The sequence below is a fragment of the Harpia harpyja genome, chromosome 7 (assembly GCF_026419915.1).
Source record: "Harpia harpyja isolate bHarHar1 chromosome 7, bHarHar1 primary haplotype, whole genome shotgun sequence".
Taxonomy (NCBI): Eukaryota; Metazoa; Chordata; class Aves; order Accipitriformes; family Accipitridae; genus Harpia; species Harpia harpyja.
This window is the reverse complement of record NC_068946.1, coordinates 44110671-44138152: the sequence shown is the minus strand read 5'-3', so window position 1 is coordinate 44138152 and position 27482 is coordinate 44110671. Positions and strand designations below refer to the sequence as shown.

The 27482-nt window shown below is 40.8% G+C and overlaps 1 protein-coding gene across 29 annotated transcripts in view; it reads left to right on the top strand.

The window, feature by feature from the left end:
• CLASP1 (cytoplasmic linker associated protein 1) overlaps positions 1 to 27482 on the top strand; it is a 192591-nt gene that overhangs the window by 82419 nt on the left and 82690 nt on the right. For 17 of the 29 annotated variants that reach the window (XM_052793236.1, XM_052793258.1, XM_052793254.1 and 14 more), the window contains 12 exons: positions 12088 to 12240; positions 13202 to 13275; positions 14092 to 14184; positions 15523 to 15668; positions 16399 to 16534; positions 17258 to 17328; positions 18314 to 18373; positions 19093 to 19170; positions 21949 to 22116; positions 22900 to 22949; positions 24129 to 24299; positions 25962 to 25985. In XM_052793236.1, the coding sequence (XP_052649196.1) occupies positions 12088 to 12240; positions 13202 to 13275; positions 14092 to 14184; positions 15523 to 15668; positions 16399 to 16534; positions 17258 to 17328; positions 18314 to 18373; positions 19093 to 19170; positions 21949 to 22116; positions 22900 to 22949; positions 24129 to 24299; positions 25962 to 25985 (1224 nt within the window). Of the gene's footprint in view, positions 1 to 8303; positions 8615 to 12087; positions 12241 to 13201; positions 13276 to 14091; positions 14185 to 15522; positions 15669 to 16398; positions 16535 to 17257; positions 17329 to 18313; positions 18374 to 19092; positions 19171 to 21948; positions 22117 to 22899; positions 22950 to 24128; positions 24300 to 25961; positions 25986 to 27482 lie in introns of those variants that run through there. The other 12 variants (XM_052793265.1, XM_052793264.1, XM_052793242.1 and 9 more) reach the window with 3 other exon arrangements.

Below are 27482 nucleotides of genomic sequence, written 5' to 3'. Positions count from 1 at the left end.
TGATGTTTGTTTATGGGGGAGGAATGTGGATGAAGGAGCTTAGATCTATCTTTTGTTTTAAAGGACTTGGGGGTGGGGGAGAAACAAGCTTTGGGAAAACAGAAGCCATGCTGACTGTTAATATTTTATAAGCTGTGACATGTTTTTGGCTTTGGAGCCTTTTTCCCATTAATTTTTTTCCTTGAGGCAATGGCTTGCTTAAAATGCAGCTTTGAAGGGTAGATGAAGAAGGCCCGAGAAACTGATATATCTTAGGAATTGGAGCTTTCCACTTGTAGATCAGGAATTCAGACTGTGCTTATATTTGAAACCATATTAAATGTGAATTTGATTCTTTTAGATTCTGTTATCCAACCACATGGAAACCATATACTGTACTGGAGTGTCTGTCGAATAGGCCACTACTTAGTGTACTAAAACCTCTCCATGCCTATTTGAAATTGCATAAAGGAAATCTGAGATATTAGCATCTAAAAAATAATTAGGTCAAGTTCTGCATGCTCTTGCATTCACCTCCACCCCCAATGTATAGAGCTGGAAGCAGAATTTAGCCTAGTGTGATGGTGATTAAATAAAGGAAATCCTGTACTCTGATACATCTTCTGGCATTTGCTCTGATTCTGACTTTTCTGCATGACCTGGAGTCAGCCAGCCTCTTCATGTGTACTTTGCCTCTGTTTCCACTGTGTAAAAAAAAAAAAAAAAAAAAAGCCACTAATCCTATCTAGATCATACACAAAGAACTCTGTGCAAAGTGTTATTAGAAGTAATCATTATTAAAAATCCATTCTAAAAGTTCCTGAACAAGCATTTTTTCGCTAAAACATGTCTTACTGCTCTGAGGTTGAGTGCTTTCTTCAAAACAGTCATTATAGTCCAAAATGTTTTCATAATCTGTTATTTACTAGTTTCTGCTTTTGCTTCTAAAAGAAGAATGTTTTCAAAGTTACCATTCAAGTCACTGATCTTGAGTGTGGTTTCACTGCTGCTTCTACGCTGATCCTGGGAAATGTAAAATGCTAGTTGTTCAGTTATTGGGGTTTTATCCCTAGTGTCTCAAAAGCGAATAAACAAAGTGGGCTTGATTGTCGTCAAACCATTGTTTTTCTCTGCCAATGTCTACTGAATTGAGTGTGGTGTGGGACAGAATTTCTCACCAGCTCTAACAGGATGCTGATCTAAGCTCTGGTTGTAGTTGAATATGCTTACATAGACATTACGAAAGCTGGCGCAGACTGCAACCTTTGGCACTGACATGATGGTGCTGAAGTATGGTTTGTAAGATCCTGTATGCGTGCAGCTTATCAAAGGTGAGCTCTGCTTGCTCGCATAGAGTTGAGTTGAGGTGGTGGTGGGGCAAGAATCCTTTTCTCCTCCTTGTGCTAGTTTTATTATTTAAGACTAGGCAGAAACTTTTTCTTTTCAGTGCATCGGGAGAGTGCTGATACAGCCAGTCAGTACTACTAAATACTGCAGAGCAAGACTCAGCTTCAAGTCAGGTTCCCTATCTCTTTGCCTTGCGAACAGCTGCAGTGGATGCTCTGGAGAGCATATAGCCAACTCTTTAACCTAGTAGCAATTGTCCCAGGAGCTCCTGAAGCCATTGCCAGACGTGTTTTCTGTGAGAAGTGTTTCAAACCACTGTTTGGTAACCATTTGTAGATACAGAGCCTTGGTCATAAAATCCAACTTTGAATTATTTTTAAATATATGAAACTTGTCTGTACACTTTGCATGTGTGCCCTCACCATCTGTAGTAATGTGCATCTTTATAAAGATGAAGCATTTATTTATGGTAGAAATTCCTGGTCATCATGCTGGTCATACCTGTTGTAGTAGTTGATATCATCTTTCTCAAGATGCACGTAGGCTGTGAAGTCGCTGCCCGTTGCTCCCTCGTTTTCCTTTCATGATTGTTCTTTTGTTTCAACCACCTGCAGTTTTAGACATTCTTATCTCATGGTTATTGCCCCACTGAGCATTTTACAGTATTTTAAATGGTTATCTAATTAAAGTATATTAATTATGTATCAGGCCAGGCATTCTGGGTGGGAGTCATTGTTGTGTAATGTGCATAACACCATACAGTTTTTGCAGATGTAGTAACTATGTTCTTGCATTAGCCTTTAATCAGGCAGATGAATGCCTCGGGACAGAAGCCCTGGCTCCTATTTTCTGTGGCTGTGTAGGAGATGTAGGCTGACAGCCTTGTTTTTTCCTTCATTGTTCAGGAATAATTGCACATGTTGTGTTTCTTGGCTTGGAGGGGCCTGCTTGGAAAGTTTAGGATGCCCTACCATCTCATAGGAGGGTCATCCCCTGGCAAATGTGAAGTGCTGGGCAGCATGTTGCCCGTTACTGATTGTAAATACACCTAAACGAAGGTGTTGATCAGGGCCGGTGCTACAGCTTCCCCAGGTCCCTCCAACACATCTTACTGGCTTAACTTCACCGACCCAGCTACCCTTTGAGAACTGTCCTGGAAGGAAACAGGGCTGCAGTTCAGCATTTTTATCTCCTTGTATGTATTTCTAGAAAGGCTTCTGCTGCAGGACTTGTGTGCAGTAGCAGGCTTTGCACCAGGGAGGATGTTCTGTGGTGGCTGGAAGTGGGATCTCCTGCAGCATTTCTGCCCCCGAAATGTGCTGTGGGTAACGTGAGGCAGTAAGATGCTTTTGGCCTTTTCGTAACAATGCTTTGTCCTAAAAATGTCAGGATGCTCTTTCCTTCGTAATGCAGCTCTGTGTGCTGGTTGTCAATGCTTTACATCTCAGTGTGCTGCATGTATAGAAAATGAGCAGCCCTTCAGGAAGCAATAAGTGATAGCAATATAAAACGCAATTTCCGCTTGTTGACAGCGACGCACGTTAGGGCAGTCAGCATCTAGGTGAGCTATGCTTGTGATAATTGCCTGAGTGGGCAGAGGGATTTGTGCAGGGAATGCCAGTTGGGGAGCGCAGGCTGGAGGAGATGCCTCTTCCTATGATGTCATGGCAACAGATGGTGCTAATAGCTGGAAACCTGAACGTGGTCTGTGCGGCTGGAGGCACCTGATCGGTCTGCAGGCAGTGCTCCTGTCCTTCGGAGGTGAAAAGCATCTGTCCATTTAAAGGCTTCAGATTCCTGGTGTGCCTCTTAATTCACTTTATTTATATAGGCTATAGGCAGTCCAGGTAAGACAAAACTTCACCTATCGATTCCCCAGGTATCTGCTTTTTCATATGGGTTTTGGCAAATAAACCGCAGGCTATTGCCAGCAGATGCCCCCCTGGGAGCTCAGTTTAGCACCCTCTCTGGTAGCTGCTTTCCTGTAGCATTGCTGGGTGCCAACCCTGTGAAATAGAGAACTCAATTTCAGGTGTGGCTAAGTTTCGAGCAACCTGTTGAGAACAACTAAATTAAAACTTTTTTTTTTTTCCTAATACCTTGTGATGTGATTCCTAGTTTTTTTTTCCAAGCTACTTGGAAATACATATAAACCAGTTTTGAAGATAATATTGGAAAAATAAGAAAATATTTGGGACATTACTCACACCTTTAGTAGAAGGGAGAAAGTGATTTAGAAAAAAAACCCTGTATATTTAGAAGTGGAGCTTAATCCACATTCTGGCAGTGCCCTGAAGTCTTCACACCCTTGGGAATGTCCTGCAGGAGCTCTCTTTCAGTTTACTCACCTGTTAAAATAACAACAAAAACTTCTTGCTGCTCTTCAATGGCTGTGCCTTTTAATTACGTTTGTATGATTTTTAGAACAAGTACTGTGCAAGGTCAACCACAGACCCAGGCAAAGGGAGCTGTTGCCTGGGGTAGTGGGTGTAGCGTGGATGACTCGTGTAGCTGCGCGATGCCGCTGCCCGTTTTGCCTGCTGCCTGAATTTCCGACAGAGCAGAGGCTGACTGCAAGCACAGGGTATCCAGGCTGTTGCTGTAAGTTTTCCAGCAAGTGCAGAGAGCTGGCTAAAACCTGGAGGTGAGGGCGAGGAGAGGAAAGGTTCATTGCTTGCTCTTCAACGTGACGCATCCCAGCCATGTGTGTGTATGGAGACGGTGCCTGAGGGAGCTCCTGTGCTTCTGCAGAATTGAATTTTGCTGTCTTGTGAACAAAGGCAGAAGAATTGACTTTCTTTTATATAATTATTTCCAGAATAATTAAGCTTTAGTAAGGCTGAGGAGAAACCTTAACGTTGGCACTCTGCAGCATACAGGATTAATATTAAAATGGAAACCGGTGTGCTTTATCTGCTGTTCAGGAATGAAGGAACGCTTTCCTGCAGCTATACCAGTCATGTAATAAGGCCACTAATTCCTGTAGTTCTGGAAAAAGATTTTTTTCTGACTATAAAAGATCTCCCTGGTCCATCCTGTATAAATAGCCTTTCTCATTGATTGGTATCTCTGGGGCTCAGGGTATAGAACCCACGTTGTGTTTTTATCTGTGAAGATTATGCTAATGAGAGCGCTGTGAGGAGGGAGTAATGTCTGTGCCCAGGGCTGCTGCGGGCCTGTTTCTACCCGCTGCAATTTAAAGGGTATTTTCAAGGGTCCAGAACAAAAAAAGGACAGCACCCCCAAATGCAGTCAGCAAGGAAAGCTGTGGCGGTGAAACACAGAAATAACACCCTGTTGTGGAGTGTTTAATAGACTCTGAAAATAGTTGGTGTGTTTGTGGAAGGCTGCTGTGTTCGGAGATAATCGTATCTGTACGGACAGCCTGGCTATAAATGGCGGGCAGGCGCCCTGCAAGGCCTAATAATGAACTTCTGGGTGGCAGGACAGGTAAGTGCAGGGTAGGGAAAAGCTGGTTTTGCTCTTTCAATTGAAACTGTGTAAATGTCGGCTTTTGGGGCGGGTGTGTTTTTCCAAGGTATGCGTTGTGGATTTCCTGATGCTCTTGAGGTCTGGGGGAAAGCTGTGTGGCCGGCTGGAAAGGACACTGTGGGAATATTGTATTCCCAAGGATGACTTGGAAGAAAACAGATCCTTATTGTTTTCTCTTCTCGCCTTTTTTTTTTGCCTTGTATGCATGTCTGTGTCTGTCTCTCAATTATTTTTTTTTTAATCAGTATGGGGTGAAGGCTGTGTCTGTGCAGCTCATAGCACATGAATGTTTGATTCTTGTTTAGGTGTCTGTATGAACTGTACTAAAGTAATTAGCGAAACTGATAAATCCATAAAAATAGCTAGGATTTATCTTGGCTTTTGGTGCTTTTGTGAATTCTTTTGGCTGTTTGAGTTGTTGCTCCTTCACTCAGTATCATAGCTATTTTGTTGTCTTCTATTGCTACTTAATTTTACAAAGCTTGTAGGAATGTGAAACCTTTGTACTGCCTCTTTTCTAAATCTGCTTAAAGCTAATGGAAACTCATATTGCTGAAAACTGTCTGACAGTTTCACTAACTCTTAAAAATTCACACTTCCAGGTGTGTTAGTTTCATGAACAGAAGTTTCTGAAAAGCACTTTGCTCTGTTCTTCGTTGTGTTAATGCTTATATGCTATTAGAGAGTGCGTGCTGTGGCTTGTTAACATGATTACATTAATATTGTCAACCTTCTGGTTTTAAAAATCATGTTTTGAAGCAAACAAGCTCATAAATATTGAAACCTTTTTATTTGTCTCTTGTTTTCAAGTCTTGAAGGCTCTTGTTCTCAAGTTTCTCCACAGCCATCATGGATACAACCTAAATCAGAGCCATCTGATTCCAAGATTGAGAATTATAAGATGTCCCAGAAAAGTAACTTGAATCAGTCATGAGTTGCATGATTTCAGATTAGTCTTCTGCAGGAAGATTTTTGTCTGATTTATCAGGCCAGTCCTTGAGAGCAGATTTTGAATGTTGCTAGGGCTATTGCTTACTTTCTCAGAGAGAAGCTGGAATTTACTTTCCATATCTGGATTGTGTCTGCCTAGTCTGGTGTTGGATGTGGTGTGGTCAAGGTGTACATCAATTTTCTCAGTTAACTTTATCATACTGGAATTAGTTTAATAAACATAGGATTCCTCACTAACAGAAATGTGCTTTGTTTATTGCTACTACTCCCCGATTGTTTTTCTGCTTAGAGGGATGGCAGCCACCAATACTCTGAAATTGCCATAGCTGTGTGTTTGGGACTGAGCAGGATGCGTATCAAAACAACTGCCTGTGTAAATGTGATGTATTTGGAGCAGAAAACAATTCCAAGTGTTACTTCTTTCAGGAACCTTCTTTCCTTTGTGATAGCAGTTGAAGCCCTATTAAGTTATGAGCAGCTTCATTACCTCATAATTCGACAGAATGAGGCAGCAGCCAAGATGATGAGTGTCACCTTTCCTAGCTAAGGAAGGAAAACTGAAACATTTTGGATTAAAGAAAAGCACGTGGGTGTTGGAAGAATTATTAAAGTAAAAAGCATTTGTCCACTTACCGGGCGTGACATTCTTGGCTTGGGTCTCTAAGTACCACCTTACCTGTAGCTGATGGCAGCCGTATTGCTTATTGTATTTATTATGCTCATAAATACATTGTCTAGATTTACACTGTAGAAACCTTATTCAGAAGATAAACTCCCACCCACAGTTACATGTATTCTAGTTCATATAGGGCAATGTATGTGAGATAAGAGAAGGAAACCAAGGTAATCTCGGTATGCATATCCTCATAGACATGATCATTGCTGTGGCTGCCTCAGTCCTGGTGAGCCCTTGGAGGGATCCCCACTGAGGCTGGGTTTTGGGAAATCTGTTTCAAAGCCAGTTGTGAAGGATGATGAGGTGGTTCATCGAATAGTGCCAGAAGGTAGCAGCAGGGGTGGGCTGGGACTGGAGCTGGTGGCTAGGTCAACCTGGGAGAACTGGACCTGAGGGGAGAGGGGTGGTGGGTGGCACTGGGGGGGCTGACCGGGGTCACTGAGCCCAAGCGGGTGGTGTTTTAGAGGCTCAAAACACTGTGCCTAGTGTGGAGGTGGGGAAGGAGGGTCTGTGGCTGGGGCCAGGAGAGAGCAGCTGGGAAACTGCGGGAGATGGCTGAGCGAGAATCCCTAATGACATGCTGTGCCTGCGTACTTCTGCTTGTGGCTGCGACTCCTTTGTTTTTAAACATTTAATCCTGCTAAGGAGCATATACATGTCCCTTTAGTGGGGTCATAAACTCATTTCCTGGAGAAGCCTATACAATACCTACGTTGGAGTTGGGCAGGTATACAGCTGAGCCATGCATGGCTTTGGTGTGTGTTAATGGGAAGAGGCATTTAACCTTGGCTGAAGCTGTCTCACTTGGAGGCTGGTGGGACATCTGCAGAGGAGTGAACTGTGTCTTGTGTCCTACGGGAGTCACAGCTGGAGGTCGGGGTGCCAGATGCTGGCCTTGGGGGAGGGTATGAGCTGAGGTGTCCAAGGGGCGTCTGTCTCAAAAACATTGACCAATGCATATGAGGTCATGTCTGACAAAAAGGAGTAAGGAGGAACATACCCTGTTTTCTTTGGCATCAGTGGGTTTGCTTGTGCGTGTTCTCAGCTTTTTCAGGGGGCTCTCAGATCCTCAGGGAGCTGGGCTTTGCCCACCTAGTAGAGGTTGAGCATGGGGTTTCAGTGCACTGAAACATATGTCAGCTTTAGCAGTTGTGTGTCTGCTCCTGGTGCAGGACACCATGTGGTGGGTGGGAAGGCAGGTTTCTCCATTGCCATCCATCTTCATCTGCACCCAAAAGGGAGATTCTCATGAGAGAGATGCAGGTGATACTTGCAAATTGTATCTGTCTTGCATACTTCAGCTGTGCTCACACTTGGAGATGGGACATAGGATAAAAGGGCACAGCAGGGCCAGAGCAAGTTTAGTACCTTGCAGAGTCGGACCTGAAGACCATAGCAGGGCATCTTCGTTAGGAACAGACGTGATCATAAGCTTTTTTCCCCAATCGGTAGTCACTACAGAGTAGCTATCTTCTCTAAAGCTTACAGACAAATAACTAAAAGATTGAATCTGACATCTTGAAGTTTTTAAAAGCCAGAAAGCATCTCCTTTCATTGGAAAGGAAATTTGAGACTCAATTACTTTGCTTTAAAAGGTCCCAGGCTGGCGGTTCAGGCAGGGGAAACGCTGGCCCTTGTTTACTGTGGTTCCTGCACAACTAGCACAGTCTCTTCTCCCCATTTTACACCTTGCCCAGACCTGAAGGGGTTACGTTTTAAAATGAATAATGACTAAATTTATTCGTCATGGACAAATGATGACAGCTGTTGAGATGCTCCTGTTAGAGCTTCCCAGGGGATAAAGTCAGGCTGGTTCCTAGTGCAAGTCAGCCCAGCCAGGCAGACTCAGCTCGTCTTCATCTCAGATTATTTGTCCTGGGTTCCCCTCGCTAGCAGGGAATTTCCTTCCTAGAAGTGAATTGAAGTTTCCTGAGCTGAAATGGGTGTTGATGAGAATCCTGCAGAGCTGCAGTCGTAGAAAGAGGACTGAAGCCATAGCTGTTTAAATCCATGTGTGAAGACAGCATGCTTAATGAATACGAAGGGCAATGATTGATTATGTTCTGGACTGAAAGCCGCGGCGCTCTGTGAAGCACTGTTACATCTGGGCACGCTATGGAAAATATGAAGGAATGTTGAGGAAGCTTATTTGCAGACGGATATGTACTTGTAAGCAATTTTTTTTTTCTTAAATAATATAAAGGAATTGAAAAATGTAAAGCAAATTGTGTTCTCTGTTTCTCTGAGACAGCACAGTGGTGAGCAGACAAAGGCCGCTTTTATAAGGGCATGTCTCTGATGGAGAGTACTATATGGCCCTTATAAATGAGCACTGGAGGGGGTCTTGGGATGGGGGAGCATCAATGGTTATTTAATGTTAGAATGTGGCACCGATTCCGCTTCAGTGCACCTCTGCTGGAGTCATGAGAGTTACACCCATGCTGAATTTACCACCTCGTGATTTGCAGATAGGCTGCAAAAAATATGATCCTAGTTCAAATGATTATTGTGAACAGGAGTCAATGAATGAAAAAAAACCCCAAACCCCCGCATTTTAATGATAATGCGTAGTACCTTGTTTTTCTCTTATTTTCTGTACTCCCATGTTCACGTTTCTTTCTGTTCTTTGTTTCTCTTTCTGTCCTGCACACGTGCTGCTGGAAGACTTGATGTGCAGTTCTGAATGTGGCGCTGTCATTCTGCACTGCTCAGATGAGAAAATGCTGTTGGGTTATTGAAGGGATATTCTGATCTGATAAATATGTAATGGTTAGTTTGCAGACTTGAACAGGAAGATGTGATTGTAATCTGAACATCCCCAAAACTGTGGGCGGGCTGGTGGGTTTTTTGGAGTGTTGGGTTTTTTTGCTAATGCTCAGAAAAGCCTGTTTTAAATAAAAATGATAGTTTATTTAACTGCTAAAATGCTACAGGAGTATGATCCTTTTAATATCTGTTTTTCTGAATTTTTATTCATTATATGAAATAGCAAACCACACCCTCTTCTTCTTTCAGAGTGGTGAGGCTTTAAAAATGCATACAAGAGGAAGTGAGTTAACTAAGACTACATCTAGATAGCCTGAAATGCAGCTGATGGAGAATTTTATTACCAGATGAAAGTGGTTTTGAAGTAGTAAACTATCTTTTGTTTTGCATATGACTGACTTTCTCTTGGCTGTTTATATATATACACGACAATCTTTTGCTTAATATCTATATAGGAGCTTTTGAAATAAATGCAATTGGGGCAAATTCTGCTCAGAAGTTTTTGTATTTGAGGTCTGTGCAAGTCTTTCTGCATCACATAAACCCCTTCCTAGAGCCTTCAGAGATTGTATGTTTTAAAGTCTATTTTGATCTGCCATGACCTTCTGTGTAAGTCTCACAAAATAATGTTTTTGAAATAATTCCTGTTTGAACTAGATTATATCTTTTGGGGGGGGGGGGGGGGGGAATCAATCTTGCTTTTTAAGAACTGCCTGTAGTAGAATTTGCTGGGTGACACACCTCCTAACCTCACAGAGTGTCAGTCCTGTGATTATTGCAAAAAATGGAGGGGAAGAAAAAAGGTAATTCTAATTCAAGAGTTTAATTTGGTTTTAACCTTCAGCCAGTAGCCTTTTTGTATACTTTTCTATTAGGTGAGAAACAATATTAGTAAATCACACTGGAAAACTATGTTAATAAATCTTCAGTTGCTGTGTTAACAAAGAATATAAATAAGCAACTTGTTAAGAATCTGGCTAGGTTAAACAGTCTTCTGCAGTGAATTTTCATTTAATTGAATTAAAAACATATTTTCCAATCCTTTAATCATTCTCATGGTTCTTCCCTGAGCTCTGTTCAAATTATTTTTTTAATTACCTGTGTCAGAACATGACCAGTGTCAACAGGAAGGTAGCACAGTCTCCATGGCTGCCCTAGGGTACTGTGTTAAAGAGAGAGCCCACATCCTAAATGTGTCTTACGTTCTTCTTCTTAGCTGTGTGACCTTAAATTTTTTGATGTTAAAGTTCGTATGTTCACTTTTGTCTTGCTTACTTTTGCCTGAACAGCAGTCCAAGTACCTGTTATTGTATTATGCCTTACCTTTAGATGTTACTTTTTCCTAGCCCTTTCCCATATTCCAAGACTTCTTGAACATAAAAATTAAGAGGAGAGATCTCCTTGGCCACCTTTCTTGACTTGTTGGATGCTGCTGTCTACCTGCCATTTCAATGTTGTACTGTGATTGGAGTATGGCATTGTGTGCATGGGTACATATTGGAAATGTGGGGTTTAGGTTTTTAGATGATCTGTGATGGTTCCCCTGTGTCCAGCTGCTAATAAACCAATACCACTTGGGACGGGGAAAACTCCTTAAGGCTGTTGGGCTGAGGACAATACAGGCTTTTCTTTTTTTCTTTTGTTTCCCCTAGAATATGTCTATAGAGTTACCAGTTTATTTTCTTACTTTCAGAAGGCTCAACCTGTATTGAATTTCACTCATTAGTGTCTAACTAGGAGCCTGTGTTTGTTACTAGATGTTCTTGGGTGCTTTCCTGAATAGGGATGGATTAAAGCACCTCTTTGAGTTTTTGCCAAGTGAAATTTTGCAAAGGAAATATCCCTGAACTGGTGGAGAGTGGGTGCATACCTTGGGTTGTTGGAGAGGGATGGATGTGAAGCAGGTCTCAAACCTTGAATGGAGAAGCATGTTAGCATGGAGAAGCTAAGTGATGGAGACTGAGATGGCGTTCTGGCCTCAATAAATAATGCGTGCCATCTATATCAGCTGTCCAAACACTTTGTCACCTTTCAACCTAAGGCTGGTTTTTAAAGTGGATTAGCTAATCTCTGTAAAACTGCAATATAAGCACTCCTTTGGAATTGAAGTGACCTTCACTGAGAATCAAAGTGACTGTAATTCGTTTTAAGTTAATTTATGTTCATGTTTGGAGGGAGAGGCTGCAGTTCACTTTGGATGTACACAGAAAGTTCAGTAAGTTTTAATACACCTTATATTTATGGGTTTTCTTGAATTTGAGGTAACTTTTTCTATTTCCTTGTAAAGAATCTCTGGTGATCATTTAAAAAGTTAAAGTGGATTTGTAGCTCTAGTTGGGTCTGTGATTAATGGTCTGTGGCTTATCAACAGCATGGGTGTTGCCATGCGATCTTTCCTGGGTTACCCTGTTTATTTGCAGTCTGGTACCAGTAGTTAGCATGGTGTGACAGGGCAGCCTGTGCTGCCTGATCCCCTCCACACTTGGATCTTGGATTTGCTCATGGTCGTAGTTTCACTACAGCCCATGGCAAAATAGGTCTCTGAGGCGTAAACATCAGAGATACAGACTGTAGACACCCCAAGGGTTATCTGTGGCTTGCATCTTTCTACTGTGGATTTGAAGTTTATTCTTTTTATCTGAATGCATTCATCGAAAGGGTTTATAACATAGTGGCTGCAATAGCAAAAGATCAGGTTTGGTGGCCTGGTGGTCTTTTGTGAATAACTGGATTTCTAGCATGAAGACACTGCTGAGATAAGAGCTGGCAGAGCAGACCTGAACATGTAGCATGTTTGCCATCATATGGGCATGTTCCTTGGGACATCTCTTTGCTTCACTGGACTTACAGCTGAGTGTGCTTTTTTTTTTTGGCAGATAAAATTTTTGATGATGAAGACTCCGTGGATGGGAACAGACCTTCCTCAGCTAGCTCCTCTACATCTTCAAAGGCCCCTGCAAACTCGCGCAGAGTTGGGATGGGGACTACCCGCAGACTTGGGTCTGCAGCTCTGGGCTCCAAGTCTTCAAGTAAGCCAATAGCATACGTGAATTGACCTTTATGTGAAGTACTTATAGTGTTCATGCTTGAGCTTACTGCAAGGGCTTCCAGACTGGCCCCCAGCATCCAGTAACAAATTTTTCCCTGTGAAATCATTATGTGTACATTGTCTGCATGCCGTGACCGAACCTTGGTAGGATGAACCTCCAAGCAGTCCTCGCATCCCTATAATGTGTTTTGCGTTTGTAAAAGGTGTTGGGACCAGTGTGATTATCCACTGAGGGCTGTGAGTAAATAATGTCAATGTTGCAGCCTGTAGTTTTTGCCTTTATAGCTGCAACTCTTTAGCTGAGCTGAGGCAGGCTGCTTACAGCTACATGCTAAACTTCAGCCCATGCAGTCTAAAACTGAGGTGTTGGCTTGCTTCTAAGATCTTTGGACATTGCTGGTAATGAAGATGCAGAAAGAAAACTGAGCAGTAATTCTGAATGTGAGCAATAATTCTACATGTGATTGTCATTCTACATGTGACCTAGAGAAATGGAGAAAGTTCTCTGTATCAGACAGTCTCTAATCTGATTAGTATTCCAGAGACTATTTATCTTCCTTATCATTTGTCTGTTTGTGCACCTGTCAGATCTGCACCTTCATGTATTATAGATAGGATTAAATCCTTTAAAATAAAATCTCCCATATAATTAAAGTAAATATTCCCTTTCATCTTTCAGACTGTGTCCCCTAACTGTTGAGTGACTACTGTAATGACTTCCCTAATGTGCCCTCTGTGCCTAGGAGTTGAAGTATGCTGTGCGTGTCTAGTCTGTGCCTGGCATTGAATTTCCATGTCTCTACTTTCATTACATCTGCAGCACTCTGAGGCTGCATGGTTAGTGAACTTTCTCCTGATTAGGTTCCTAGATAGCTGGTGGTTTCTTAATTGATTCTCTTGTTGATAAGAAGATTGAAAAGGCTTTTTCATTTGTATGTCAGCAGCCAAAGAGGGAGCAGGTGCTGTGGATGAAGAAGATTTCATTAAAGCTTTTGAAGATGTCCCAACAGTTCAGGTAAGTAGAATTATGTGTTAAAACACGCAGTACTAAAAAGCAGAAGATGGGTATAGAATCTAGTCCTAATCACTGGCAAACTGTGCTTCATTATGATGTTGACAAATCTTCTTTAGGGGGAAGGCAAGTTAGAAGTAGGCAAGTTTTAAATAGTGGTATCTGCCAGTAGTTTGTGTGAAAATCTCAGAAGTGGAGGGAATGGGGGTGGGAGGGTTGTGATAGAGGTATCACAGGAATGGACGTGGAGCTGGAACTGGACATGCATGCTGCACAGTGCAGTTTGGTTGAACAAAAACTTAAGTCAGCAGAAGCCTCTCTGCATTTCATCTGTACCATCTAGGAAACGAAAGCAATAAAGGTCACTTGTGTCTCTGGGATTGCTGCTGTTCTGACTGCAACAGCTGGACAGTGCATGTTTGCTGATAGATTTAGCTGGATAGCTGAGATGTGTCGTGTATCCCCTCTCCTTCACCAGAGCTTTATTTTTCGGACAACTGAACAGCACATGTTCACTCATGGTTGTCTGTAGGTCTTGACTAGCATAGTCACTAGTAGCTGCAGGAATGCTGCTTAAAATTGTGAAAATATAGTAAAATAATAAAAGATGATCCTTTAATCATCTTGTGGTCATTTAGTAATTTTTGATTGCAGGAAATGGGTGTAAATTCTTTGCATTATGCAAAGCTAGCTGTGTCCAAGGCTAGCACATGACGTTTAAGAACTGAGGAGCAAAGATGTAAGAATGTAGTTGGAAAGTGATCTGATTTTCTGGACTAAATCTTGCATTATAGTGCTACTCTATATTTAAATTTGCAGATTTATTCCAGCCGGGATCTTGAGGAATCCATAAACAAAATAAGAGAGATACTATCAGATGATAAGCATGACTGGGAACAGAGAGTTTCTGCGGTAAGTAGCGAACTTAAATATGAACTCTAATATAAGGTTTTTCTGCACTGAGCTTAATCCCGTGAGGAGGGTACTGGGAGAACCTCAGAGTAAGACTAGAATGTAGTTTAAGTGGTGAGCATCTGTTATGTTCCCCCAAGCTTGGGGGAAACGTCTCCTTATGAGACTGAATTTAAACCGCATCTGTGAAGGAAAATGCTTTTTGATATACAAGAATCTGTTGACATGGCATCAGGTTGAACTAGAATTCATGCAGCAAATCCAGCTCTGAAGCTAGAAACTTGCTAGCAGATGCTGAAATCAAAATGTCAAAAGTGGTATTCAGAATGTCTTAAAACTTCCTGATGAGGCAGAAAGTCACTTTGCTTATAGAGAACTTATTTATACTTTTCCAAATGGAGGTGTAAAATAAGTCAGAATTTACACACTCGGGTTTTGAATAAGTAAATATGACTCTGGGAAATATAGAAGTGGAAAATCAGATGTTATATGCATGCCAAGACTGAGTTTTATTTACTGAGGTGAGCTGTGTTTTCATGATGTAAATAGATGCATGATCTTGTCTACACTGTAGGCTTTCATCACTGGTGTAGCAACTTTGACATGTCTGTCAAATCCTGTATTACAGATCTGAGTGGCTAACCATGCTGATTCAGCTTATTTCAGGTTTTTTTGTTTGCTGTACTGAGTGACAGTGAACTTAAACTGAGGCACTGTACAGATGCATCTGTATATATGAGGGCCTATGAAGGTGTCCAAAAGAATGTCTATAGGATGAAATGGTGGTCCTTGTAATATTAATAGAAGATTTCCCATTTTGATGTGGTCAGGGTTCCACTTCTAGTAAAGCTGGATAATAATTTTAATGAAGTTAATGGACATATTCTAGATACAAGTCGGTGTTACTCAGATCTGAGTATGAGCCATGCCATTTAAGTCTAGTCATCTTTTTAATACAATAGTCAGCTGTGAGAGGACCGAAGCTGTTGTAAATAAGTGGTTTCTAAGGGGAATAAGGAGAACCTTTAAGGTATCTTTTGGCTTAAAAAGTAATGTTTCGGTTGTTAACAATATCGTTTGAGTAGCTGTATGCAACATTTCTGGATTCCTGTAACAGTTAGCTAGTGTGTTTATATTATCATACTTAGTATGTTAACCTATGATTGAATACAAGATCTGAAATAATAAAATTGCTTGGACTCTAAGAACAGAGTTCCTCAATGCCTGTTGAGGAGCAATGGTACAAGGACCCTGGAAACCAAGTATCGGCCCTGAACATAACTGTCCTTCTATTTATTGCTCATTAACAGTCACTGCTTTCTTTTGTGGTGCTAACAGTTGAAAAAGATCCGCTCCTTACTTTTGGCTGGAGCTGCAGAATATGATAACTTCTTCCAACACTTAAGACTTTTGGATGGAGCATTTAAATTATCCGCTAAAGACCTGCGGTCTCAAGTAGTACGAGAGGCTTGTATCACATTGGGGTAAGTTTACTTTCTAAACGCACTTGAAAGGCGATGTAAAAAAGAGGAACAGACACTGGTTAAAACATTTAGGATGTAACTTGTACTGGTAGTACTACATAGTTATATCTAGAATATGGTTTTGTTACAGCTGTTGAAAACCATGTCCATGTAGGCCACTAATAGTAGTTCTGCCAGACTGTGTTCCTGAGTTTTAAACGGTGCTGATTTGAGAGATGCTGAATGAATGAGCAAGCCATGCATTCATGCACTGAGTAGAGAAGGATTGAACAGTAAAGCTGAAAATGTTTATGTTTTGTTCTGGTTTGGATTGAGCTAGGGTTTTTTTGATGGTTTATCCTTTGTGAAACGCTTCAAGAAAAAGGGCACTGCAGTGTTACTAACAGCTTTTTTGGAATTTGTGCATATTAAGGCAAAATAGGCAGTTTCAGGAAACCAATATAAACTAACAAGTTCAGAAAAAAATACATTTGTTAATAAATTTTTAGCTGTGCTAGTTACTTTATTTTATGCTGAACTTACTGTTTCTGAGTTCAGATGAATATAGAACACAAGTTTGAAATGAAAGTAAAGGACTATTTTTTGAAACATGGTGTTCTCTGTCCTTTGGAGAGGAGGTGACAGTTGTGAAGATTGAGGTGTCAGATGTGCTTATGTCAGATGTTCCATAGAAGTCTGACTCTCTTAATCTTCAGCACACTTACCAGCGTGACTTCATTCTGTTTTTCAGACATTTGTCATCAGTTCTGGGAAACAAGTTTGACCATGGGGCAGAAGCCATCATGCCAACGATTTTTAATCTAATTCCAAATAGTGCCAAAGTCATGGCCACTTCTGGTGTTGTAGCAGTTAGGTTAATCATTCGAGTAAGTATACATCAAGAGAACAATGTTATCATTTCCAAATACTGTGGTGTTTCTGAGGAAATATGAATGTTGCTGCAATGAAAATTAGATTAAGTGCCTCATCTACTTTTCTGATTGTGCTGGGTTTGGCTGTCTCAGATGTCATGCAGCCTTGTGTAGATGGTGATAGTTAAGCCCTGCCAAAATAGTAGGAAGAATATTTCTTTGCAGAATAAGATATTTCTATCCCTCTAATAGCTGAGCAAACTTTTTTCTTTGAATGGGTTTTAAACCTGCCTTGCAGGACAGACTCATCCTCTTAATTATGCTTTAAAATTCCTCAGTCAGTGCATGTTTCCTAAAACCATTAGGTCACAAAGGTGATTTCTGCCTAGTGATTCATTGGGGAAGCTGTAGATAGCCTGATATCTCTCAGGTTGTCACCAATGACAGTTTAGATCCTCTTGCAGTGACTTCAGCTCCTTAATTCACTGGAGCCTGTCATTATAGAAGAAAAGAAAATATCTGTTAAAGATATTTTAACAGATAAAATATAAAATTTTTAATAAAAAAAATCTGTACATATCTGTTAGTGTTCCTTTATTTAGCAGTTCTATTTTTAAGAATTGAACAAAAATAAGTATCTGCATACTGGGCTCAGGTGGCTGAAAGAGATGGCCTTTCATTCTGTGGAACTGTGGTGTAAAGACTTCTTCCTGTTTTTGTTGTTTGTTTTTCTTCCAGCATACGCACATCCCTCGATTAATACCCATCATAACCAGTAATTGTACCTCCAAGTCTGTTGCAGTTAGAAGGTGAGCATGTAGTTTGAATTTACTCTCCCTTTTTACCAGTAAATAGGTTCACATGTACTTTCTGATAACATTCATGTAGTTGTTTTTATTCATGAAAAGGGTTGATATACACACTTACTAAAGAATGCATCTCATTCTCCCCCATGAGTTGGGACCAAATTCAAAGTCAGCTACCTTGAATAAGCTGCAGCACTGCAGAGAAGAAAAGCACTTTTCCACAAAGATAAATGTTTTTTAAACTAACCTTTGTGCTTACATGTTGATATCATGTTATTTTGGCTTCTTTACAGACACATTCCTGTTCCCCACTACTAGCCATTACAGTGACACATTTTCTTTGGGCCAGTCAGTGGTAGTAGTGTTCTGCAATAGCATCATCTGGAAGTTGGACTGGATGTGCTAGTGGTCCTCTTTGCACTTAAAATCTAAGTGTACTTCGGTCTACTACCTCACTGGGACACTCTTGCCTGGTCCATGTAGATCAGCTAGTTCTCTTCTGGTTAGACAAAAAGAAGGGCTTTGTGGTTGCTGCATTTGGTGACAAACCTTGAACAAGTAACAGCACATTTGTGCCTTAGTGTCTTGAAATGAGGAGGGGAGATTAAAGTTGGAGAGGATCTGTCTCCACATGAAGCTAAATGTGAAGTTTCTGTGTGAAGCCTGAACTAACAGGTACAAAGTATCATTAGCATAGATCTTCTGGGCCTGTATCCTGTTTAATGAAAAAGGGGCCTTTCTGGGTTGTTTTATGTCAAGCCCTCTCTTCAGACTTCTCTGTAGTGAGCTGCCTCCAGTTACTACTTCAGACTGTTTATTGATGGCATTTGTAGAGACGTTGATATTTTTATCGGGGTCGTTACGGAATTCTAATGTCCTAAAAAAACTTCATAACAAAAGATGGGTGTTGTTCAGGGGCAGGTATGGCAAAGTCAGCGTGCCTCTGTTAACTTAAAGAACTTAGCATTTCTTCTCTTTCTTCTCTCAGGCGCTGTTTTGAATTTTTAGACTTGCTGTTGCAGGAGTGGCAAACACATTCCCTAGAAAGGTAAGCTCTGAAAACAAGTTGTGTCTCTCTACTTATGTCTGGGGAGGTTAATTCTGGAGAAAGGATAATCTAGGAGGTGAGATCATATCAGGTAGCTTGAGTAGTGATATTTTTGTCACAAAAAAAGCACGTACATATGTGCACACACCCCATTCGTCTGTAGTTCTGGCAGTGAGTTTGGTGAGTCTGTCTCCTATGCCAGCCTTGGAAAACCTGGCTGAGTGAATCCCTGAACTCAATAGATTTTCTTTTTTTAAAATTTTTTTTACTTTTTTTTTTTCCTTTTGCACCCCAAAGTGAGATGATGTGGAGGTTACCACATGTCTGTCAGAGTTTCTGAGGCTTTTACAGTACTTCAGACTAATGAACAGTGAAAGTAATTGTGGGGGAAGAAGCAGGGACACAATTTCCTTAGCCCTAGACTGTGCAAGACTTTTTAAGGGTTAAGAGAGTGGTTTTGCCCCCAGGCAGTTTCAAAAGCTAACTAAAGACTGACCTATGAAGAATGCTGCTTGCCTTTTCCTAGTCAGCAGTGTGGGTGAAATAAAACTGACTTGTAAGAGTAAATAAATAAAGGCTCCAAAGGATCTTACATGGAAATGGGAGGATGTGATGAACTATTTGTTCTTGGAGGCCAAGGCAAAATCAAATTAGTCATTTGTTTATAAGTGTGGTGCATCTTTCTGGACTGCTGGATAATGTTTTCCTTCTTATTTCAGACACATATCAGTGTTAGCTGAAACAATAAAGAAGGGAATTCATGATGCAGACTCTGAAGCCAGGATAGAGGCAAGAAAGTAAGTGGAAGCTGTTGTTGGTGTCTTTTCTTCCTCTCCTTCTTTGCCCCTATTGTGTTGTGAGTCAGTGGTATTGCATGTTGGAGACTGAAGTCCAGACAAGTTACCTTCGCCTGGCAGTTGATGTCAACTTTCCCTTGGCTTCAGTGGGAGTGTGCACTTCAGCAGATGTCGTCATACAAGATGATCACATGGGGCTGAGTTATATAAGTATCACATCTTCTAATGGTGCTTGTTTCACTTCGTTCTTGTAATATTTTATTGGCTTTTTATCTGTCTAAGCAGGTAAAGTGCTTACCTGAGTTGTTCAAGAGTCTAGAATCGAGAACTAGTAACCTTGTCTTTCTCTTTGATGTTTGAGTTGCTTGCAGTTAACTGGTATTTCTTCTGTTCAGTACAAAAATACTGTTACTTCTAATATATTTTTTCTTTTCTTTTTGGCCTGTATACAAGACCTAGGATGGAGTAATGCCAGGCACAAGTATAAATTGGGAGAGGAGTGGCTGGAGAGCAGCCTTGCAGAAAGGGATCTGGGGGTGCTGGTTGACAGCAGGCTCAGTGTGAGTCAGCAGTGTGCCCTGGCAGCCAAGAGGGCAAACTGCATCCTGGGGTGCATCAAACACACCACAGCCAGCTGGTCAAGAGAGGTGATTATCCCCCTGTATTCAGTGTTGGTGGAGCCTCACCTTGAATACTGTGTGCAGTTCCGGGCCCCACAGTTTAAGAAGGATGTGAAGGTCCTTGAATGTGTCCAGAGGAAGGCAACAAAGGTGGTGAAAGGGCTGGAAGGAATGTCCCCTGAGGAGCAGCTAAGGACTTTGGGCTTGCCTGGGTTGTCAGCTAGGAGCCTGAGGGACAACCTCATTGTTCTCCACAGCTTCCTGAGGAGGGGAAGTGGAGAGGGAGCTGCTGGCCTCTTCTCCCTGGTATCCAGTGAAAGCATATGCGGGAATGGTTCAAAGCTGCACCAGAGGAGGTTTAGACTCAACATTAGGAAGCATTTCGTTACCGAGAGGGTGGTCAAACACTAGAACAGGCTTCCTAGAGGGGTGGTCGATGCCCCAAGCCTGTCAGTCTTTTAAGAGGCATTTGGACAATGTCCTTAATAACATGCTTTAACTTCTGGTCAACCCTGAATTGGTCAGGCAAGTTGGACTAGATGATCGTTGTAGGTCCCTTCCAACTGAAATAGTCTGTTCTATTCTATTGTTATTTGCTACTCTTGAAGTAAAAGTCCTTGTGCTAGTACACTGCTAAATGGTATCCTAAATTAAGGAAATATTTTATGACACTGAAATAATATCTTTGTGTGTATCTATAGGAAAGTTTAATATTTGCAATTAATTTTCTTCTGTTGATCTCTTGCATTTCCATTAATGTGATTGTACTTAAAGTAGTATGCTGATATACTAGGATCATGCTCTTCTGAACAGAACACTACAGGAACATTTTTCTTCAGAAAGAGGATGCTGTAAAACATGAAATCAATGAACAATAAATTTTATTAATCTAAATGCTCTGTTATAAGCAGAAGTGTTTCACAGTAGGACTGCTTAAATCCTTTTGAAAGGATTTACGTGATGAACGTGTCCATCACTATAAAAGACAGTAAGCACTGAGACTTCATAGCAGGTGACTAGTTAAGCTGAAGAGACACAGCAAGGAGAATAGCATGAGACTTTGGAGAGTGTGCTTAATTCTCTCTTACCATGTTTCTTAATTAACAGCACGGCTGATTGTAAGACAAATTTGTTTCCTTCTACTGGTGTGAGAATGTATGTGACTTCTCTGAGGACTTACTGTCACACACAAACAATTCTTGATTGATTTGAGCTAACGATCTTGCTCTTAAACTGCCCATTAGTTGCCCCCTGAAAAGTGCTGAGAGTCTTCGTCTCCTTTGTGACGAGAGTGAATGGTGTTTAGCCATCAGCCAGGAGATTTGGACCAGAAAGGAATCCTTCCCTCATCTTAAAATGCACTTTTATTTTCAGCATGGCACTGACTGGAAGTCTATAGGAGTACCTCTTTCCTTTTCCTTGTTATTTCTTCCCAAAAAGACAGTCAACAGCCTCAACTCAGTACAGAAGATTTGTCTCTGCAACATTGTAGGAGGGCTGTTTGTTAAACTTAAGGAAGAAAACAACACCAGCTGGTGCTTTCCTGAATCAGGCCCATGCATGTGTGTTCTCGTTTTGTCATGTTTTTGAAGTAATTATTGAGCACCCAGTCCCAAACTAGTATCAGTGTAGTGGGTCTACCATCTCCCGTGTACAGTAGACAGCCGGAGGGATGAGGGTTTCTTCTGTAATAAAGCTTTGTTGGCTGCTTGTGTATTTATAATGCACCAAATGGTGTGTTCCTATCTTAACTTTCATTTGGTTTGTCTTCTGTGCAGCTGCTTGAGCAATACAATGGGTTGAAGAAAGTGATAATGTCTTGAGTGTGTCATAGGGGCAGTAGATGGTTGAAATGACGGGGCTAATGAGCCACTAATGCCAGTAGTGAAAAGGGCTCTGACTGCACCTGTGCCTCACTGCCCCCTAAAACATGACAAAGAAGTATTCACAGTATTGTGCCTCACTGCCCCCTAAAACATGACAAAGAAGTATTCACAGTATTGTGCCTCACTGCCCCCTAAAACATGACAAAGAAGTATTCACAGTATTGTGCCTCACTGCCCCCTAAAACATGACAAAGAAGTATTCACAGTATTGTGCCTCACTGCCCCCTAAAACATGACAAAGAAGTATTCACAGTATTGTGCCTTGTTTCCAGGTGTTACTGGGGTTTCCACAGTCACTTCAGCCGAGAGGCAGAGCATTTGTACCACACCTTGGAGTCTTCCTACCAGAAGGCCCTGCAGTCACATTTGAAGAACTCTGACAGCATCGTGTCCTTGCCACAGTCGGATCGCTCCTCCTCCAGCTCCCAGGAGAGTCTTAAGTAAGTCTTTCAATGTCACTACCTCTCGCTTTAAACAACTGTGGATAGCTCCATTGAATTGGAGGGAGCCATCACATTGCTTTGTCTCATCTGGTCATTGTTTGGCCTCAACACTTGGTTACTCCAAAATTTTTTTTAGCCAACATTGTATTAAAATAAGAAGCCAGTGAAACCCTTTAAAAAAAAAAAAATCATTATCTTGACTCCATAAATAATTTTCTAGGAAGCTTTTTGTGCACAGCAAATACTGTTAGTCATTCCTTCCAGGTGTGCTTAAAACAATGCTTGGATTGAAATTCTGTGTTCAGCATTAATCCTAGAGGTATAAGTCTGCCACTTTCCCTATAAGAGAAGAAAAATTACTAAATTAAATTTGAGTTGAAACTGCAAAATCAGTATGTAACTCTTCTGCTGAATGTATGTATTTTACCTTCTCTTAGAGATACAGTCAACTTAGGCTCCAAATGTCTGCCATTTAAGTGTGTGACCTATATGAAAAATATCTATAACATACTGGTGTAACTTTTAAAATCTATGAAAAGTGTTCTTAAAAATCTCTTTTTACTGAAATAATGTGCATACTAGGTTTTTTTCTTAGTGCTTTTCTAAAGAATTTCATGGTGGTACTGTATTTATTCTTAACTAATAAACTTTGTTAGTCTATTCCTGTATATAAATAACTTCCTATTAACTCAGTTGTGTACTGAGGGAACAGAGTAGCACTGTTACTGATGACTATGAAATACTAGTTTTGTTTTAATAAATATTTATATTAACTTCTAGCCGTCCATTGTCTGCTAAAAGAAGTCCTACTGGAAGTACTACATCTAGAGGTGAGAACAGGAGCTGAAAAATGTGTTCAGGTGTTCCTGAGGAAGTGTGATGAATTAGAATGAGAATTTCAGACACTATGATATGCAAATAAAAACTTTGATCACTGTTTACTGCTCCTTAAGATGGCAGCTTAGTATGTAAAATTTTTTAATTACTTTTGGGTTGTACACCACATTCTGTGCATCGACTGCTGATGCTTTTGAAAGTTAGTAAATCTGTTATTGCTTGCACCTGAAAAGAAGGCTAAAGCCTTGAAAATTCTAGCCAAGGTATGTTTAGCTGTGCAATAGCTGGAATAAACTACTGCTGATGCTAAGCCATACAGCTACATAGTCTAATGGTGCATTCAGCTTTACAATTTTCTGTCATTTATTCTCTGTGGTTTCAGCACTTACTGGAGGCATTGTCTGCACACAAGTCCTACAGTGTTGAATTCCATCTCGTTGCTAATCTGTTTTTACTGTCAGATGGAATATTTAGGTGCAGCTTTCCTGTCCTGAGTAAATGCATACGATAATCTAAATAATAAATTTTAATACAGAATATAATAGACAAAACTTTGTTGGTAGATAAGTTGCCTTCTACACCTGACCAAGATCGGGTTCTGGCTGGTTTGTGTATACAGTACACCCTACTGAGATCTTTGATTCAAGGGGATGTTGTTGTGTAACCTACTTGACTGTGCACACAAATGCATGTTTGCTTGCAGCTGAATAGTCAAGCTTCATGCATAAGAGGGTAAGCATCAACAAGTGATGGGAACAGCAGTCCTCATGAGAAGATGAGGTGTTGGGAAGGAAGTTAGTAGAACCTGGACTGAAGGACCTGCAGGTCTGTTTTGGCCAGCAACTCACAAGCTGGTGATGGGTACTGTGGTTGAACTTTCCCATCTAGGTTCTATTAGAAATTTCTTTACTGGCCTGGCAGCCTTTTTGATCTCAGCATTTAGGTTAGTGTCTGATAAAGTTCTTAGAGGTAGCATCAGGTCAGCATTGAAATATCTTTGCAGGCAGTGTGGGGAAGCCCACATTGCCCTGATAAAGCATTCTTAGTTGAGGTATTTGAGTGCCAGCAGGGAGTGTTAAAAATAGTACATTAAACTGCTTGTCAGGCTCTTTGAAGCACACAGCTCAAAAAATTAATCTTCTTTATTCTGGATCTCCCACTCCCATCTGCAGCATCTACAGTAAGTACAAAATCTGTGTCAACACCAGGATCTCTGCAGCGATCCCGCAGTGACGTCGATGTGAATGCAGCAGCTAGTGCCAAGTCAAAAGTGACGTCTTCTGGAGCATCCACCCCCTTCAGTTCTGCTGCAGCCTTGCCCCCAGGCTCATATGCATCACTAGGTAAATCTACATGTTCTTCTACTCTTGCAGTTAGCTTTCTTTGCTAGCAGAAAGTGCCTCGTAGTTTTATTTGAATATTAAACTATGACTAGAAGAACATATCTCTGAGATAGTTACCAGCTCTTCAGGATCAGCGTGTGATCTCTTGCCCTTTGGGATTAAGGAAAAAATTTGCAACAGAACTGACTTGAAACAAGTTCTTAGTTTTTGAATTGTATAATAGTCTGTGTCTCACTCTTCTCTCTGGGCAAAAGCAGATCTTATTACGATTCTGGGACATTGTTGAGGAAAATACTTACCGCTCAATTCCTTTTGACATGTCCCTTGTCTCTTCCTTCTCTTCCTTTCCTCCTTTCCTGAAACTGGTTTTCCATTAATTGTTTTATGCTTTGAATAGTACATCTTAGTTGAGTTTGATCGCTTTGTTTTACTAAAGATGTAGAAGCAAAAGAGTAGTCGGCCTTCCCATTTCACTACACAGAATATAAGTAACTGTTCCTTATGCTGACTCTTTTTGGATTGTAGCCACACGGCATATTATTCTCTCAAAGCGTCGTATATCACTTTCAGGTGCCTCAGGGTTTCTTACAACAAAGTTTGCATTTGATCTTTCTCTCCTGGACATGCCATTTAAGGAGGCGTGGAGGAGGAAATGCAAGGCAGTGATTGACACCATATTTGCAGAGCTTCAACTTGGTTATGAGCAGAGCTGATCATCTGAGCTAGTTTCTCATTCTGCTGTTTCATACTAATCTAGTTCCAGACTTTTCATTGATTTATCTTTACAAGAGGGAGAAAAATCAGACATCAGTGATCTTTATTTAAGCTGTGTAGATTGTCTTCACTGAGTCAGTTGAGAAGTTGCTTCTCCTTACTGTAGGGCATTTGGTCTTTAGTCTGATAAAATATCCTTGGTGAATTATTTAGGGATGGTTTCTATAGATTCCTTTTGTAGACAGGTTTCTTTCATATCTGAAATGTTTTACCTTGGCTTAAATGTGTTGGTTGTATTTGGTCCAGAAGTTGAATTCTTATTCTGATCTAAATTGTTCATACTTCATTCAAGCTTTAGCTACATTGCAGTGAAAATGTAATGCAGAATATGAAGTTGATCACATAATAGCGTGCTTTCGAGCTCACAGATGCAACCATTTTTAGTCGCGCTGTATACTGGATTCAGTGGCAAAACTGCTTTTGAACAATCTTATGAGGAAGAACAGAAGAGGGGGGGAAGTATCTACTAAAGTTGGCTTTGTCCTTGAAGCCGGGAGATGGAATACAGTGTTAGTCTTGCTCTTAAAACAGACTGTAGGAGAAAAGCAGCAAATGCAGTCTAAGTGATGCAAACATGGCTGCTCCTGAAGGAGCCTGCTTCCTTTTGAGCTGGTAGGGACATTTGTCACCTGCGCATTCCCGTGAGAGAAATGGTGAGGCAAACAACGAAAATGGAGTTTGGCAAAGGTTGGTTATTGCAGGAGGGGAAACCTGCAAGTGTGTTCTTCAGATACATCAAGCTTTGATTTGCTGCTCAAACTTTTTTCATTTCTTTAATTGTGCTAATTTTTGTGCATATTTCTGTAGCTAATATATAGTGCCCACGTCTGTTGATGTTACTTATTTTCCCTATTAACCCTCTCCTTATTTTTTTTAATTTGCCTAAAGATGGTACTACCACTAAAACTGAGGGTAAGCAGTCTCTCTGTGTAACTGAGGTGTGTCCACAGTCGTACCACCCTACCTGGTCTCTGTTCTCGAAGTGTTATCTGGTTCTCATCCATGTTCACTGGTGACCTGCATGAAGTGTTGCATGGTTGTCCTGCTCATTTTGATGCCATGGGGTATTCTTCACTTCCTCTTTGAGCCCCTTCCTGCTAATAGGCACTAGTCTGCTTTTATGACTTGACTTCTGATCACAAAGTTGTATGTGGGTTTCCGTATTTAAAGCACTGCTTTTGGTTGAAGGTGACCTGTGCACAGATTATAAAAAAAAAAAAAAAACCAAAACCAAACAAAAAAAACAAAAACCAAACCCCCAAACCAACAAAATAAAACAAAAGCAAAAAAACCAATACAGGGCTTCTGTTTTCTTGCTCCACGATGTGTAAAGGTTTGCTGTGTTTTTCCATCCAAAGCTCAGGTCGCAACTGCCAAATGCTTTCGGGAAGAGACTGGGCAGCAAGAGAATTGAATGAGATGATCACATGGCAGAAAAATGAGGACAGTAAACAATGATCTCTAGGGAAGGAATATTTAGTCAACCTCTTTAAACCTGAGCACTCTCTTTTTGTTGTTAACTGTCTGAGTGAGATGACTTACATCTAAGACAGTTGGAGGAAAGGCTTTTTTTAAGAACACTGAGCCTGCTAGTTTGGGAGGGCTCCCAGTCTGTTTCTCTGGCTCGTTGCCAAAGCTTGTTCTTTATTTCTTATTTCTCAAGCAAAAAAGATCACTGGGAAACCACTTTTTCTGAGGTAGACAGGAGTTGAAAACAAGAATGTCTTCTACACAGAATGAGGACACCACACCCCCCAACAAACCCATTTTTTCCTGATGCAAGTCTCTTTTCAAGGGATCTATTACTGTCTTGTGGGACTGTGCTCATATCCTTGATGGCTGCTTGTATTTGGATGCGGTGGTCTGAAAAGTGCCACTGTGCTGTTGTGACGTGTGTGTGTTTTTCTTACTATTATTGATGCATTGATTTATTATTTAGAGGGAAAGGTCTCTACCATTTTTGGAACTGGTACTTAATCTCAGTGTTGAGAGATGAACTGGCTCTGTGTCATGGGCAAGTGTTTGTGCTTTGTGATTTGTCAGTGATAAGGAATATGAAGTTGGCCTAAACACCTGTCTTTCTAAATCAATAGTGAATTAGATGAAAGTTCCAAATTGTTGTAATACTGAACTTTTTTTATTCATTATTGACCCTTCTTTTCTCTCTTCTTCCTTTCTTCCCAGTTTTCAAACCTTTCTTTTTTTGGCCTAACTTTGAAATGTTGAATGTTTAATGTTAATTTATGAAATACCCTACGCAGTTTTCAGTCCTCTCCTAGGCTGTAATATTTGTGGAGGCCTGTTACAACAACTGTCTTCTGGAATACTTTTCTTTTTAGTTTATTAAATCCTTTATTGTCAAAATGCAAAAGGGTGGCTTATTTATTTTATTAGGTTTTTTTTTTTTTT